Source organism: Panulirus ornatus, chromosome 8 (assembly GCF_036320965.1).
Source record: "Panulirus ornatus isolate Po-2019 chromosome 8, ASM3632096v1, whole genome shotgun sequence".
Taxonomy (NCBI): Eukaryota; Metazoa; Arthropoda; class Malacostraca; order Decapoda; family Palinuridae; genus Panulirus; species Panulirus ornatus.
In genome coordinates, this window is record NC_092231.1 from 17861305 (window position 1) to 17877826 (window position 16522).

The 16522-nt window shown below is 37.9% G+C and overlaps 1 protein-coding gene across 6 annotated transcripts in view; it reads left to right on the forward strand.

Moving 5' to 3' along the window:
* Positions 1–209: 209 nt before the first annotated feature.
* Positions 210–16522, forward strand: part of LOC139749856 (pseudouridylate synthase TRUB1-like) — a 36901-nt gene continuing 20588 nt past the window's right edge. Inside the window, exons 1-5 of one of the 6 annotated variants that reach the window (XR_011713051.1) lie at positions 210–417; positions 1598–1767; positions 4379–4495; positions 9995–10075; positions 12028–12165. Coding sequence is in view for 5 of the 6 variants with exons in the window: in XM_071664185.1 (XP_071520286.1) it covers positions 404–417; positions 1598–1767; positions 4379–4495; positions 9995–10075; positions 12028–12165 (520 nt within the window). In the remaining variant the exon portion in view is untranslated. Of the gene's footprint in view, positions 418–1004; positions 1142–1597; positions 1768–1800; positions 1907–4378; positions 4496–9077; positions 9236–9994; positions 10076–12027; positions 12166–16522 lie in introns of those variants that run through there. The other 5 variants (XM_071664185.1, XM_071664187.1, XM_071664189.1 and 2 more) reach the window with 5 other exon arrangements.

The window sequence follows — 16522 nt, forward strand, 5'->3', positions numbered from 1 at the left end:
ATGTACTTCCACCATAGTTAATTAGTTGCATCATGAATCAACAAATGAGTTTATAACAGATCTTGGGTAGTTTAGTATCTCCACTGCAAATGAGCTTAGATGAGGTTTTCAGAGGTTCTCTAGAAATTTCTATAAGTACAGGAATCAATTTCTTTCATAAGGGGGATCTGAACTAGAAACTATAGAGTCTATGGACTTGGAACCACGCACGTTCAGAACCCGGAGCCAGAATCTGAATTCAGACAATGATATACATCTAGGCACCTGAATGCACTGTTTACTTCCCGAATCCGAGAATCCTCAGTCTTAAAGTCTATTTACCACTAAGGGGTTATTTAATATCGACAGATGTATGAATGAAAATTGATGACCTCACTCTTTTAGATGGTCATTTACAAAAGGCATGAACGATTCCATGTAAGTTTCCTCCTTTGCAAATGTTACCTAGTGATGTAGTTTTCGGAATGTATTCTAAGTGATCCTTCATTCCATTTATAAGACAAAATGTTTTGTGTAAAAGACGGAAACGTTTCAATAGCCATTGTATTTGAGTAGGTGTACATTTCTTCATTGCATTCTTTAATATTTAGCCAATATTATATTCATATTCATATTCATCTCATAAAGGTGTGCTTCAGACTGAATATTTCCAGTTCTGAGACCTTGTTAATTGTTGAATCTGATATACATTCTTGTGGAAAGAAAGATTTAAGAGTATTGTAACCGGCAACCGAAATTGGTCATTATCTGGATTAGCTCCGCATTGCTAACTGATTTGGATACTGAATAATTTTGCTCTGTAATGGATGTGTTTTGTAAATATAAAAACAGCTTCAGAGCATGATTTTAAGGATCTTGATTCAATGAATTATACTATTATACTTTTTAAGGTGATATTATCGAAGGTATTGTAAATCTTGAGAATATGTGGGGTTGATTAACGTTCAAGTAGATTATACACCAGAAGAAAATCAACAGACCTAAAGTTGACCTAAGATATATAGGAATCTTCCAAACTTTAGTCATGATATACTAGTCACCCCCATGATTAATCACCTAGTTACTTGGTGAGTAGTCATGCGATTCCTAGCTGGAGACAGATGTAATTCTGGTATATTTCTGCTGTTACATCATTAAATAGGTGAGGTTTGTATAGATTCTGTTGGTATTTCACAAGTCCTTCAATTACTTTAAGATGAATTAGTCCTACATTTTTCCTAATATACCTCCCTGACTGTAAATGTATTTCCAAAAAATTGTTGTTGCATTGCAGAACAAGGTCGTTTGATGTTCAGAACTCATAGTTAAGTGGAGCTAATTTAGACAGTTATAATGAAATTTATTATAATTTTGTTATATGAAAAATATGATTGATTTGATTCTTTGTTTATTTGGTATTCTTTACTTTGACTTAATATATTTGATTCTTAACAAATGAAATAATTATATGGCATAGCCATTAGAAAAGATGTGAGAAAGCAGGGATTTTCAAGGCTTTGAGGTGTAGGGAAAGAAACAGTTATCAAAACGGCCCATCCTTGAGTTACCAACGGCCACACAGTAATCATGTGACACAGTAGCTTGCCAACTATTGCAGGGTCTATCTAGTGGTGTGGGCACACAAGCAGCCAGCTGTCCTGAGCAAAAACCAAAACATCTATAGAAGGGGGAAAGTCAACCAACATTGTGACGTAGGGCAACAGTGTCAAGTTTGGAAGTTAGCCTGGGAGAGTTATGAGTTGGACCACTTTCAACTAACTCTGTCAAGTAAGGATGCAGAGGTAGAACCATCCCAGATGTGAGAGCAGTACTCCATACAAGACAAATTGATCCTTTATATAAACGTAGCAAATTTTCCGAAGAAAAGAAGTGTCGGCATGTAAACAGGACTTCCAGTTTCTTAGAGGTAGACTTAGCTATTTCCGTGATGTAGGGTTTCCAAGAGAGAGTGGATTTTACATTAATACCAAGTATATTCATTGAGTCAAGAGGTGGTATTACAGAACTATGAAAGAAGAGATGAGAGTTGTAATTTTTGATAGAGAGATGGGTTTTGAAACAGAAATGGGAGGGACCATAAGCCTTGCTTGTGTACAGAAAAGAAGTGCTTTTCAGACTGTATGAAAAGAGATTATGGGGAAGGGCATAATTAGTAAGAGGAGCTTCAGGGGGATGAAGGAATGTTAGAATCATCCAAGGTAGAGTTAGGGGAGAAATGGGAACCAAAAAGAGCTAATTTGGCAAATCAAGTCTTACATGGGGTGCCCTGGGTAGATTGAAGGATATCATTATGCCCAGTGTATTTATGGAATTACATGGTTGAACCATAAAGTTTTGAAATTGAACAGAGGGGAAACAATTGATTCGTTGTTCGATATATAGGGAGAAAATGTAGTTTAGCACTATTAAATTTAACAGTTACTGCTTCCCCACTCTGAGATACTGCACAAGTCTGACTTGAGAGATGATCACTACAAGAAAGAGGGGGAAGAAAGTGACTTGAGTACGGAAAGTAGAATCATCACTATAAGAATTAATAGGGTAAGAAGTGGAAGAGTTCATTTATTGAGAGAAGAGAGTAGGTGATTGGATAGAAATCTGAGGCACACCATTTATAGGATAGGCAAGGGAAGTTGCTCCATCAATGCCTACTGCTGTGGAACGGTCAGAGAGGAAACTGTGTATTAGAGAGCAGAAAGAAGCAGTGAAACCAAAGGAAGGGAGATTAGAGAGCAAACACTTGTGCTACACCGTATTAAATGCTTTGGAGATGTCGAGGGTTGCAACAAAAGTTTCACCAAAATTTTTGAGAGAGAAGAACCAGAGGTGAGTCACTTTGGAAAGATCATCAGCTGACCTAGCACTGTGACATCTGAAAGAAAGGAATGGGATTCTAAGTGTTTAAGAAAGAGAGTTTAGGGATCGGCTTCACAAAGGCATGCTTCCAAGCAGAAGGAAAAGTTGGGGTTTCCAAACAGAAGCAAAATAGGTGAGCAAGAAATGTTGCTAGCTCAGATGTATACTCCCATAGAACTTGACAAAGCTTCTTTTCAAAGTCATATGCTTTGTTCACTTGTACTTTTGAGAGTACTTAGAAGAACCTCCTTGAGGAGAATATAGGAGGTGGCATTGGGTTATTGGTAGAAGATGGGGGAAGAGGATTATTTGCTTACACATACAAAGTTAAGTTGTAGAGGTAAATAACATGCTAAAAAGAGTGGCTTTATCAGATGGGAAGCTAGCAGTAGGTTGATCAGGTCAGAGGGGGAGGAGGAAAGGTAAGGTACTTAAATTGTTGGGGGCAATTTTTTGGTTAAGGACCAGAATGATTTGTCTGCAAGAGAAGTCAATTCAGCACACTGTCTTTTATTAAAGCATGTGTTATGTTGCAAAGAATGGCTTTGCAGTGATTCTGAGCAGAAATGAATGTGGAGTTGGTTTCAGGGGAAGGGAAGAGTTTCCTGATCTGGTATGTACACACCCAGATATGACAGGCATTAGAGCAGGAGTAATCAAAAACACAACTAAGGGGAAAAAGATTTTGAAGAAGATGGGATTTAGGACTCCATCCCAGTCATGATAACCTCTGCTGTTCATTCAGCACAACACGAGGCATCCCAACCAGAGAAGTAGTGCCCAACGAAGGGAAGTCATTAAAGAAGCCATGCATGGATAACCTTTGAGTTCTCCTATAGTATCAGCTTTGGCATTTCAAGGGAAGGGGGAGGATTGGGGGGGTAGAGTGAGTGTGCCCAATTAGAATAATAGAAATAAGATTGTGGTCAGAGTACCCTAAAGGAGCAGAAATGATGTATGAATAGTTAGAGGGTTCATAGGTAGTAAAAAAGTGACATATGTTGGAAGAGTGGCTGGAAACTTGGATGTGGTGTTTAATTAATTGTTCTAGATCATTCATAAGTTGGTGTTGATTACTAGACTCTACTAAGTGGTGGAACTTTGTATCATTAGCAAGTATTTTTAATAAATCAGTGATGGTATGGCCATCCTCCCTATCCCCCCTTGAAATGCCAACTTTGGCACTTTGGGTGAGCTTTGTAGTTATTATTGTACAATATCTTTATAAACTTTCCCTGTGATATGTACAGGTTCTTAGGTTAGGATGCTTCAAGTTGTGCTGATTGCATATCAGAGGTTGGGTTAGGTTTGAATAAAGGATCATGTTTCTTACTGGTATTTTACTTTGAATGCAGCTGCTTCATTCATGTTGACCCAGTTTAGAATGGATACACTATGAGAAATGATGATATTCATGTCATTTTTGGCCCAGTTACAACATAACATAGCAAAAGTCAGATGATATTATATATTTTTTAATGAGCACATTCTAGAAAAGTATGTAATACACTCTTTTTCACAGGAATTATGGATCCATTCAAACTAAAAAGAGCTTTGAATGGAGTTTTACCCGTATTGAAACCACATGGGATAACATCAGCTCAGTTATTAAACAAGCTCAAAGAGAAACTTGCTGAAGGTAGGTTAGTAATGTGAGTTTAACATATCTGATACAGTGGTAATGAAAGATATACTGGGTACTTTCTGGGTTTATTTTCATTTTTTAGACATGTCAGTCCAGTGCTGTCATTGAATTTGTAAACTGTGGAGATAAACCAACAGTCATGGTCCATTAATTTTTCATGTAGTACGAGATTCATGTGGAAAATTAAAGCAGTAGAAGTATTTTTAAATATTTCTTAAGACTGGAAGAAATGAAATATGGTATTTAATAATCTTTCATATGCTTATCATGGTTTACATTGATTTTTTTTTTTTTTTTTTTTTTTATACTTTGTCGCTGTCTCCCGCGTTTGCGAGGTAGCGCAAGGAAACAGACGAAAGAAATGGCCCAACCCCCCCCATACACATGTACATACACACGTCCACACACGCAAATATACATACCTACACAGCTTTCCATGGTTTACCCCAGACGCTTCACATGCCTTGATTCAATCCACTGACAGCACGTCAACCCCTGTATACCACATCGCTCCAATTCACTCTATTCCTTGCCCTCCTTTCACCCTCCTGCATGTTCAGGCCCCGATCACACAAAATCCTTTTCACTCCATCTTTCCACCTCCAATTTGGTCTCCCTCTTCTCCTCGTTCCCTCCACCTCCGACACATATATCCTCTTGGTCAATCTTTCCTCACTCATTCTCTCCATGTGCCCAAACCATTTCAAAACACCCTCTTCTGCTCTCTCAACCACGCTCTTTTTATTTCCACACATCTCTCTTACCCTTACGTTACTTACTCGATCAAACCACCTCACACCACACATTGTCCTCAAACATCTCATTTCCAGCACATCCATCCTCCTACGCACAACTCTATCCATAGCCCACGCCTCGCAACCATACAACATTGTTGGAACTACTATTCCTTCAAACATACCCATTTTTGCTTTCCGGGATAATGTTCTCGACTTCCACACATTTTTCAAGGCTCCCAAAATTTTCGCCCCCTCCCCCACCCTATGATCCACTTCCGCTTCCATGGTTCCATCCGCTGACAGATCCACTCCCAGATATCTAAAACACTTCACTTCCTCCAGCCTCTCACCATTCAAACTCACCTCCCAATTGACTTGACCCTCAACCCTACTGTACCTAATAACCTTGCTCTTATTGACATTTACTCTTAACTTTCTTCTTCCACACACTTTACCAAACTCCGTCACCAGCTTCTGCAGTTTCTCACATGAATCCGCCACCAGCGCTGTATCATCAGCGAACAACAACTGACTCACTTCCCAAGCTCTCTCATCCCCAACAGACTTCATACTTGCCCCTCTTTCCAAAACTCTTGCATTTACCTCCCTAACAACCCCATCCATAAACAAATTAAACAACCATGGAGACATCACACACCCCTGCCGCAAACCTACATTCACTGAGAACCAATCACTTTCCTCTCTTCCTACACGTACACATGCCTTACATCCTCGATAAAAACTTTTCACTGCTTCTAACAACTTGCCTCCCACACCATATATTCTTAATACCTTCCACAGAGCATCTCTATCAACTCTATCATATGCCTTCTCCAGATCCATAAATGCTACATACAAATCCATTTGCTTTTCTAAGTATTTCTCACATACATTCTTCAAAGCAAACACCTGATCCACACATCCTCTCCCACTTCTGAAACCACACTGCTCTTCCCCAATCTGATGCTCTGTACATGCCTTCACCCTCTCAATCAATACCCTCCCATATAATTTACCAGGAATACTCAACAAACTTATACCTCTGTAATTTGAGCACTCACTCTTATCCCCTTTGCCTTTGTACAATGGCACTATGCAAGCATTCCGCCAATCCTCAGGCACCTCACCATGAGTCATACATACATTAAATAACCTTACCAACCAGTCAACAATACAGTCACCCCCTTTTTTAATAAATTCCACTGCAATACCATCCAAACCTGCTGCCTTGCCGGCTTTCATCTTCCGCAAAGCTTTTACTACCTCTTCTCTGTTTACCAAATCATTTTCCCTAACCCTCTCACTTTGCACACCACCTCGACCCAAACACCCTATATCTGCCACTCTGTCATCAGACACATTCAACAAACCTTCAAAATACTCATTCCATCTCCTTCTCACATCACCACTACTTGTTATCACCTCCCCATTTACGCCCTTCACTGAAGTTCCCATTTGTTCCCTTGTCTTACGCACCCTATTTACCTCCTTCCAGAACATCTTTTTATTCTCCCTAAAATTTACTGATAGTCTCTCACCCCAACTCTCATTTGCCCTTTTTTTCACCTCTTGCACCTTTCTCTTGACCTCCTGTCTCTTTCTTTTATACTTCTCCCACTCAATTGCATTTTTTCCCTGCAAAAATCGTCCAAATGCCTCTCTCTTCTCTTTCACTAATACTCTTACTTCTTCATCCCACCACTCACTACCCTTTCTAAACAGCCCACCTCCCACTCTTCTCATGCCACAAGCATCTTTTGCGCAATCCATCACTGATTCCCTAAATACATCCCATTCCTCCCCCACTCCCCTTACTTCCATTGTGCTCACCTTTTTCCATTCTGTACACAGTCTCTCCTGATACTTCTTCACACAGGTCTCCTTCCCAAGCTCACTTACTCTCACCACCTTCTTCACCCCAACATTCACTCTTCTTTTCTGAAAACCCATACTAATCTTCACCTTAGCCTCCACAAGATAATGATCAGACATCCCTCCAGTTGCACCTCTCAGCACATTGACATCCAAAAGTCTCTCTTTCGCACGCCTGTCCATTAACACGTAATCCAATAACGCTCTCTGGCCATCTCTCCTACTTACATAAGTATACTTATGTATATCTCGCTTTTTAAACCAGGTATTCCCGATCATCAGTCCTTTTTCAGCACATAAATCTACAAGCTCTTCACCATTTCCATTTACAGCACTGAACACCCCATGCATACCAATTATTCCCTCAACTGCCACATTACTCACCTTTGCATTCAAATCACCCATCACTATAACCCGGTCTCGTGCATCAAAACCGCTAACACACTCATTTAGCTGTTCCCAAAACACTTGCCTCTCATGATCTTTCTTCTCATGCCCAGGTGCATATGCACCAATAATCACCCACCTCTCTCCATCAACTTTCAATTTTACCCATATTAATCGAGAATTTACTTTCTTACATTCTATGACATACTCCCACAACTCCTGTTTCAGGAGTATTGCTACTCCTTCCCTTGCTCTTGTCCTCTCACTAACCCCTGACTTCACTCCCCAGACATTTCCAAACCACTCTTCCCCTTTACCCTTGAGCTTCGTTTCACTCAGAGCCAAAACATCCAGGTTCCTTTCCTCAAACATACTACCTATCTCTGCTTTTTTCACATCTTGGTTACATCCACACACATTTAGGCATCCCACTCTGAGCCTTCGAGGAGGATGAGCACTCCCCGCGTGACTCCTTCTTCTGTTTCCCATTTTAGAAAGTTAATACAAGGAGGGGAGGTTTACATTGATAGGAGTTACAAAATTATGGTTGAATATAGAGTTATACATTTGAGAGTCCACTAACCCTATTAACTACATGGACTAGAAAGCAGGGTCATAAGGACAAATTCTCAAGATTTTACAGTCCTTGAAACCATATTGATAACTTAGTCGTGAATATATTGACATTAAACTGGGATAAGCTGTGATCTGTGAGGACAAACAAATTTAAGTATTGCATGTTCATGATCTTAATTTTTGTTTCTTTTATTAAAGTAATTTTGATTACAGTAATTGAAAATATAGAGTATGTAAGAAAACTATTATCCACATATAGAGATCTAACATTGTAAAGTTAATCATAGGGGTTGGTTAATGTCTTGGAATTAAATTCAAAAAATTGTTTCAATAACAGTTTCCACAAAAAACTTGTTTCCCCCCCAAATATTTTCATTTTTGATTCTTTTTCATCTTTGGTCTTGAGTACCATTTGTAGGTGTTTTGGCATGGAATTGGTAAGTTCCTGAAGTATTCTGGGTCCATGTTTTGGTTATGTAGGGTCTTGATCTCTTGAATGAGGCAAGACACTAATGAGGTAGGTAGGTGAGTGGATGAGATGTTTGCAGAGGATGAATTTAGTTTATGTGTCACTTTTGTGTTAACATTTTGAATTGATGTGGGTTGTGAATATCATGTGTATATTGCATGTGATGTTGAGAATGGTAGGTGTTCAGTTTATTGGGATTGACCATTCAAGGTGACTAGAGGGTATGATTTAGATTCATGTTCGTGTGGGGTTAAAAAAAAAGATTTATTGAGGACTTTTGTGGGGATGCAGACATTTTTCTGTGGGTGAGCCTTGAGTAAGCATGGGTCCTGTGTGGAACATGCCAAGTTCCTGCCAGTGGTCAGTCTGTCACCCATCACCGCTGTTTGTGGATCTGTGCTAATTTTACTATTTGGATATATCATCTGATGTGGTTTTCCTGCAAACCACTGTTTGTGTTTCTTAGTATGGCATCTAAATGTCTAGCAAAATCTTCTCCTACCCTAAAACTAGCATTTAATCAGATGAAAACTCTGTGACCTTTGAAATAAAGCTAGAAATCTTGCAGTGCTCTTATGCCGGTGAGGAAAGGTTTGCAATTGGGCATGCTTACAACCTGGCTGGATCAGCAACATGAAGAATACTTAGAAAACTCACAGTGCTGTGGTCCACTCTACTCCACTGTCTGCCAAGGTAGCTACAAGTGTTAGAAATCCATTTATGGAGATGGAGGAAATGCTTTCATTATACATAGAGCATGAGGCAAAGAAAAGTAGTCTTAGTAGGCTTCAGGTCTCTAAAACTCTGCATATTTATGAGTGTTTATGCAAAGAAGACATTTCAAGGAAGTAAAGGAGGGCTCAATAAGTTTATTCAATGTCAGAAGCTTCATAGCTGGTAGGTAATGGGAGAAACTGACCTTGCTGACCATGAAGCTTTTGCACACATTCCATTTTTTTTCTGTATGTTTAATGGTTTGCTTTATGTGATTTCTCTTTGTGCAAGGGTTTTGTTGAACACAACCCCCACATAAAGCAAGGGATGGGTGTTTATAGAAATACTCAACCTACTCTGAGAACTCAGCATCCACCCAGCCCTCATCTATGATAGTAGACTTATCCAAGTTCACCCTTCCACCTTTCTACAGCTACACAACCCTATAACAAAACAAACAACGACAGGGAGGTGGACTTATAACTCTGTTTCTGTAAATCATACCATACTCCAACACCACTGAGAGTACAAAACAGCTCACTTAGTGAAAAGGCCATATAAATACAATCCATAGAAATAAGCCTCACAGAACTAACAGTATAACACCCATATACTTTCACTCACCACATGTAACTCCAGATATATGTGTAATTAAAGAAGTTTTGCCTCTTTCTCATACATGATGCCATTTTTATTTCTGGATACAAATGAAATGTCTGTCACAGATTTTTATTTCAGAGCTCTCAGGGACCATCACTACACAAGATATAAAGATTGGCCATGGTGGAACATTAGATACAACAGCAACAGGAGTTTTAAGTAAGTCAATACTGTAGTTCTGTGTGTTTAGTAAAGGTCTTATTCTTGCAGTAGGTGATAATTTGTTTTAACGTCTCATGCAGTCTGTAAGATAGAGGGATTCTTTATGGGCACCAGCCTGTTGTTATGTACTTTATATCCTTCTGAATATGGTATCATTTTTACTCGAGAAATTTTGTTAACTAGCATATAATCTTTGAATAAAAACACAGCTATGATAATTTTAGGGCTATTAACAGGCAGATATACATGCACTCAATGTTTGTTGTGGGTCCTTGAGTTGTAGATGCAACATACTTCCCGTAGCTTTTGTCAAGACCATAGTAATTATATTTATCACTGTTTTAAACAAGCTTTGTCACTTTCCCTCACCCATTGAGTTTTATTGATTTTTTTAGATTACCTTTAGGTAAGGGAGGAGAATGTATGATTAGGTATTTCATGGTTGTGTTAAGGCATGCAGACAACCAAACTAAGATTCTTTTGGATAGTCAGAAAAATATGCTAAGAAAAAAAATTGTAATCATTTGCTAATGTTGCTGGTTGAAACTAGTATGTTTCTAAACAGACCCAGTGCTGTAAACCATCATTACTGGAACTCAGCTTGTTTCTGTGATGTTCCATTAGTTAAGTAATTTATGTACCAGCTACTGCCAGATTAAGCTACAGACAGTCAGTTCTGATTTTTTAGTGCATGACATGAAAGGCATTCTGTACATTTTATATATTTTATATTTAAAAGTCTGAGCATAAGAACTGGTCAGAGGTAAGCATTAACTCTAGGTAAATTTAATCCCTGAACTTTCTAGAATGTCATATATCCCCTGTGTTTGAAATTGTGCTCTTTGTACCTTCTCCATAGCTGACCTATGATCATACAAAGCAGAAGAAGCTTCTTTTAAAGCTGAAGAATAGGTGATTTTGCCAAAACCTCTTTCAGGAAAAAAATGTAGGGCTAGAGAGAAGTTTGCATTTGGTTCTGTGATGTCTAATGCTCATCATGTTGGGCATTTTTTATGACATCAAAAGGTCTTGGTTAGTGGTAGAGAACAAAGACTCAACCCCACTTGTATAAGATTTTACATAAGGTTAATTCATTATTAAGGGATTTTTAGAAACTAGTTTTGCAAGAATATTGTTAGTACATTATTAAGATAAGACTTTCTCTAAAGAAAACAGTGTTAGTCTTGCCTAGGTCAGATTGTTTTATTGTAAACCCTCCATTGTAAGCTAGAAGTCAAACTCTTAAAGGATGACAGGCAAATCAAGATGTTAAGAAAAACATTATCCTTTTAGGGGAGGCTTTTTTTTTTTTTGCTGTTATGATTTATATGATTATGGATGACTGTGGAATTTGATCATTTTATTTCATATTTACAGCTTAAAGTATGGACAAAGAAGGTTTGTTGGAAGCAGTATGCTCCATGCTTTTCTTGATTTTTGCTGTTGTGTTTTTCTAGGTCTGCCCCTTATAACGACAACCAAGAAAATTCAGTTTTTAGCACTTCATTTTTGTAATCTCCAAAATACCTTAATTTGCATTATACACATGCAGACACTATTTAAGAAGTGGAAAACCCTACTTGAAAGATCAAGATATACACTCTACTCTGAAAAAATTCAAAATCTGAACACTGCTTAGTCCAAAGGAATTTGCACTGGAGATGTTTTACCTATTTCGTGCCTTGAATATAATTGATTAGGAAGTAACTTAATTCAAATGTATGTTTGTCACTGAATCATTTCTCCATTTTAGACATTTCTAGATATGTGTTTGTCACTACATCATTGCTCCATTTTAAACATTTCTAAATGTTTCTTACCTTGATAGATGTAATAAGTTTAACATAGTTGACAGGAAATATATTTTGATGTTTGAATATTTATTTGTTTATGTTAGGAGTTATGTGCTTATCATATTAGGCTTTAAGGTCACCACTCTTTCCTTACAGCTGTTGGTGTTGGTGACGGCTGCAGTAAACTTAAATGTTTTCTGCATGGTGAAAAGAGCTACCTTGCACGATGCCAACTTGGAATTGCAACAGACACATACAATGAGACTGGGAGGATTATTATGGAGAAAGAATTTGGTTAGTCTGAGTGATTCATTGTATTTCTTAAAACCCCTGCAATCTTGATGAAGTGTGGCATACAATTTGTTTTTCAGTTTTAAGTACTGAAATGTATACTATATGTAATTGATTTTTCAGTTAGCATAATAAGGATTCATTTGTTCTGTATTCACTAAAGGCACATGTAGATGTATTATGGTACCCACAACTCTAACTAGTTGGCAGAAATATTCAGAAGGCCCTGTTGCTCAGGGAGAACCATGACAGGATGATGTCATGTTCTCTCCTACACAGGTCTCTCACCATGCTGTAGTGCAAATAAAGAAGACTGTGTGAGGTTTAGTTTATGGGAACAACCAGTTGTAACATTCAGACATATGGGACTTTAGAGAAGGATTTTGTATGTAAAATTATGGAAAGACTCAGTCACCAAGCTGAGCAGACAAAAATGATGCAGTGATCTTTGGCTTTATATGATGGTGATGCATCAAGATTTGAATGTCTGAGCATCATGCATCATGGTTTGTTTAAATGGTACATTAGATTTTTTTTTCAATATTCATAATTTTATAGATTTCAAATGGCTTAGGACAATACTGTATTGAAACTAAGACTGAGAATGTTGGAAAACAGATCATAGGTCTAATCTGTCCCTATTTTATTTCTTTGACAAGACATACATACTGTTAATTTTTGGGATGGTATTTACAGGTTCAATGAACTATTGTTAATTACTTAGTTGTACAGTACAGGAAAGTACAGTGCACTCATATTTTGATCATTTAGCCATTTCCATCATTTATAACTCTGATATAGTAGAACTGCCTCTTTGCTTTTTACTGACAAATTTCTTGTTTAATGTTTTTCCATGTTATTTGGTCCCTTTGTCTTTACATCTCTTTGAGAACTATCCACTATCATTTTCATATTGGTTTAGAAACCTGAAGTTAGAGCTCAGGTTTAGACTTCAGGTTTCCCCATACTCTTATCTATGGTGGGCAAATTTAATAAACCTGTAACTTCTCCCTGTATTCTGTCTTATTTCAGGTACGATCTTTGTCACCATCTTCAGGACTATCTTTAGTAGACCTTTACACATCTTTTAGTTAGGTGACCAAGCTTGAGAAGTAAACTTCAGTTTAGGTCTATTACACATTGTAATGAACTTACTGTACGTTCCATTATCTAGTTACTTCTATGCAGTTCTGATATCTACCAGCTGACAGGTTGCCTCTAACAATTCTTTTGACGTTCTAGGATTGAGTTAAGTAGTGTTGACCCACAATACTCTTTCACACAAATTCTTTGTAACTTTTTTCTGTTTTACTTTACTTTTCTCATCTTAGTGAGATAGCATCAGGAGCACACAGCTAGACTTGCCCCATCTTCATTACTTTGAATTTACTTGCGTTGAATGTCATTAGCCATGTATCAGATAAACTGGGAGTTTGTTTTTGTTCCTTTCTGAATGAATGCAATTCTTGTCTTTTGTTACTTCCATCATGACTTTAGGATTATCCACAAAAATTTTGGGGGGTTAATCCAGACCCTCTGGCAAGTTTATTTCTTTTCTCTAAAGAAGAGTTCACTTTCAAAGCCTAAGAGATTGTTGGGTATGACTTCTTTTCCTTGAACCAGTGTTTTTTCTCCCTTCCATAGTTCCTCCTGTGCAAATGTTCATTCATTTGCTTTTTGATGATCTTTCCCAATTCTTCACAAACCAAACTCATTGGATTGTGGTCTGATATTCAATGCAATTTCCCAGTCTCACATAAAGATAAGCATGGTTTTTACTCACTTCCACATACTCGGCACTATACCCTTTTCCAGCATTTTTTATTAATTATGTTTCGAGTAGTCTATCAAGTGTTTCTGCACACTTCTTTACCACATATGGTTACTTCTCGTCAGGACTGTGTGTCTTATATGCATCATTCGTTAGTACACATGAAGACTTCTCATCAGGACCATATGTCTTATATGTATCAAGGCCCTTCAACAGTCTGCTCTTATCATCTCTTAATAGTTTGAGTCCTCTGTCACATCCCATCTCACTGGTTTTGTGGCTGTAGTGTCCCCCTCTGTAAATACACTCAGTGAATTTTCATCCAGCTTCTTGTATGTTTTATCATCATGTTCAGCAGCTCTTCCCTCTGAATTCCTCATCATGATTTGCTGCTCTTTTACTGAGAGTTTATTTCTGGTGAACTAATGGGGTAGTTTTGAATTTTCCCCTGCCTTGTCCTCATTATTTTTTGTTCTTTCTTGTTTGCTTATCTTACTGTACTCATTCCTTGATCTCTTACATCTTTCCGATGAAGGTCGGCTGTTGTGTTTCACATATTTTCTCCATCGTACATATTTTTTTAAAATTCTCTTTCTGTCTATTTGCTTTTTGACATTTTATATCAAACCACATGTCTTTCTTTTCTAAAATTCTCTCTTTTCACTGCCAAAATGATCAAACCCCTTCATTGTACATTTCATGGGACATTCCAAAACAGTGGCTGTTAAACATACAGCTGTTAATCATACAGCTCTGTGAAATGATCATGATTGTATTTCCGCTTTGACTTTGATTTCCTCTATGCTTTCCTTATATCCTCACTAATCATGTTGTCAAACTCAAGCAGTACATGATCACTTTCTCCACAGTGGTGTATTGTATTCCTCATTAACAGAGTCCATGTTACTCATTATATGTGTAGATAAGATGTAATAATGATGGAATATTAGCCTCTCAGTGATATGCTGATATATATGACAAGTTCAGCAGTGTGTGTACAATACAGGGTGGGGAAGAGGAGTATGAAGACTTTGAAACTGATGAAAATTACTTGGGTTTTGACTGATTAAGTCTTTTGTTATATGCTAAGGGGATATGTAAGAACAGTTGACAATCTAATGAGATGTTTAGCAACTTTCTAGTGGAGAATTTTGTGCCAAAGAGTGGATGAGTGTACATATCACATCTATTTTTAATAAAGCAGTAAGGAAGTTGTACTGAACTGTACACTAATTTTAAGTTACTGGAGAGGATAATCAGCCTGCAAATGCATCAGTATTTGCAAAGGAGAAGCTATCTACTTGAGAGAAGATATGGGCTTTGGGAAAGGAAGTCATCATGACAGAGCTCTTTGACTTTTGTTGATAGGGTTTGTGGTTTTCATGGATTATACTTGAGTTAGAGAATGGATATCAGTGAATGAGGCCTTTTCTTCTGTTCCTGGTGCTACTTCACTAATGTGGGATATGGTTGGCAAGTGTGAAAGAAAAAAAGAAAATGTTTTTTTGCTTGGTCTTTAAGTGCTTCATATAGGATAACATAGTTTCAGGGAATCGGTATTATGAAGATTCTAAGAACTATTTAAGATAAACCAAATGAATCAAATCAGAAATTGTTGGCAGTTACATGAATTAGGCAAATGAATCCACAATTGATCCATTATTTGAGATGAAATTGGCTGGAGTGGATGGTATTGCAGTTGAATTTATGAAAGTTGTGACTAGGTTGTTGATTGGTTAGTTAGAATTTCCATTGTATGTATGTATCATGATGAGGTGCCTGAGGATTCACAGAATGTCATTTTATAAAAGTAGGGGGGTTAAAGGTTAGTGTTCAGACTACAGAGGTATAAGTTTGTTGACTGTACCATGCAAGTTGTTTGGGAGGGTGGCAGTTGAAAGGGCGAAAACATGCAAAGAGCATCAGACTGAGGAGGAGCTCAGTGATTTCAGAAGTGATAGAGAATGTGTGGATCAGATGTGTGCTTTGAAGAATGCATGTGTCATTTACTCAGAGAAACAGATGGGGATGGTTTTGTATGAATTGTTTATGGATATGGAGAGACCATATGATAGGATTGATAGAGATGTCATGCAGAAGGTCTCAAGAATATATGATGTGGAAGGAAAACTGCTAGAAGTAGAGAAGTTTTTATCAAGGGTGTAAGGCATATGTACAGTTAGGAAAAGAGGAGAATGACTGGTTCCAAGTAGAAGTTGCTCTTTGGCAAGGGTGTGTGTTGTCACTGGTGTTGTTTAATTTGTTTAAGGATAGGGTGGTGAGGAAGGTAAATACACGAGTTTTGGAGAGAAGGGTGAGTATGTGGTCCATGGGGAATGAGAGGACCAGGGAAGTGCCAGTTGTTTTTAGCTGATGATACAGCACTGGTGGCAGATTCAAGTTGAAAAACTGCAAAAGTTGGTGTCTGGGTTTGAAAGTGTGTGAAAGGAGGAAGCTGAGGGTAAATGTGAATGACTTTAAGGTTATTAGGTTTAACAGGGTTAAGGGTCAGATTTCTTAGGTTGTGAGGTTGAATGGAGAGGTCTTAGTTGAAATGAAGCATTATAGATACCTTAGAGTGGACATGGC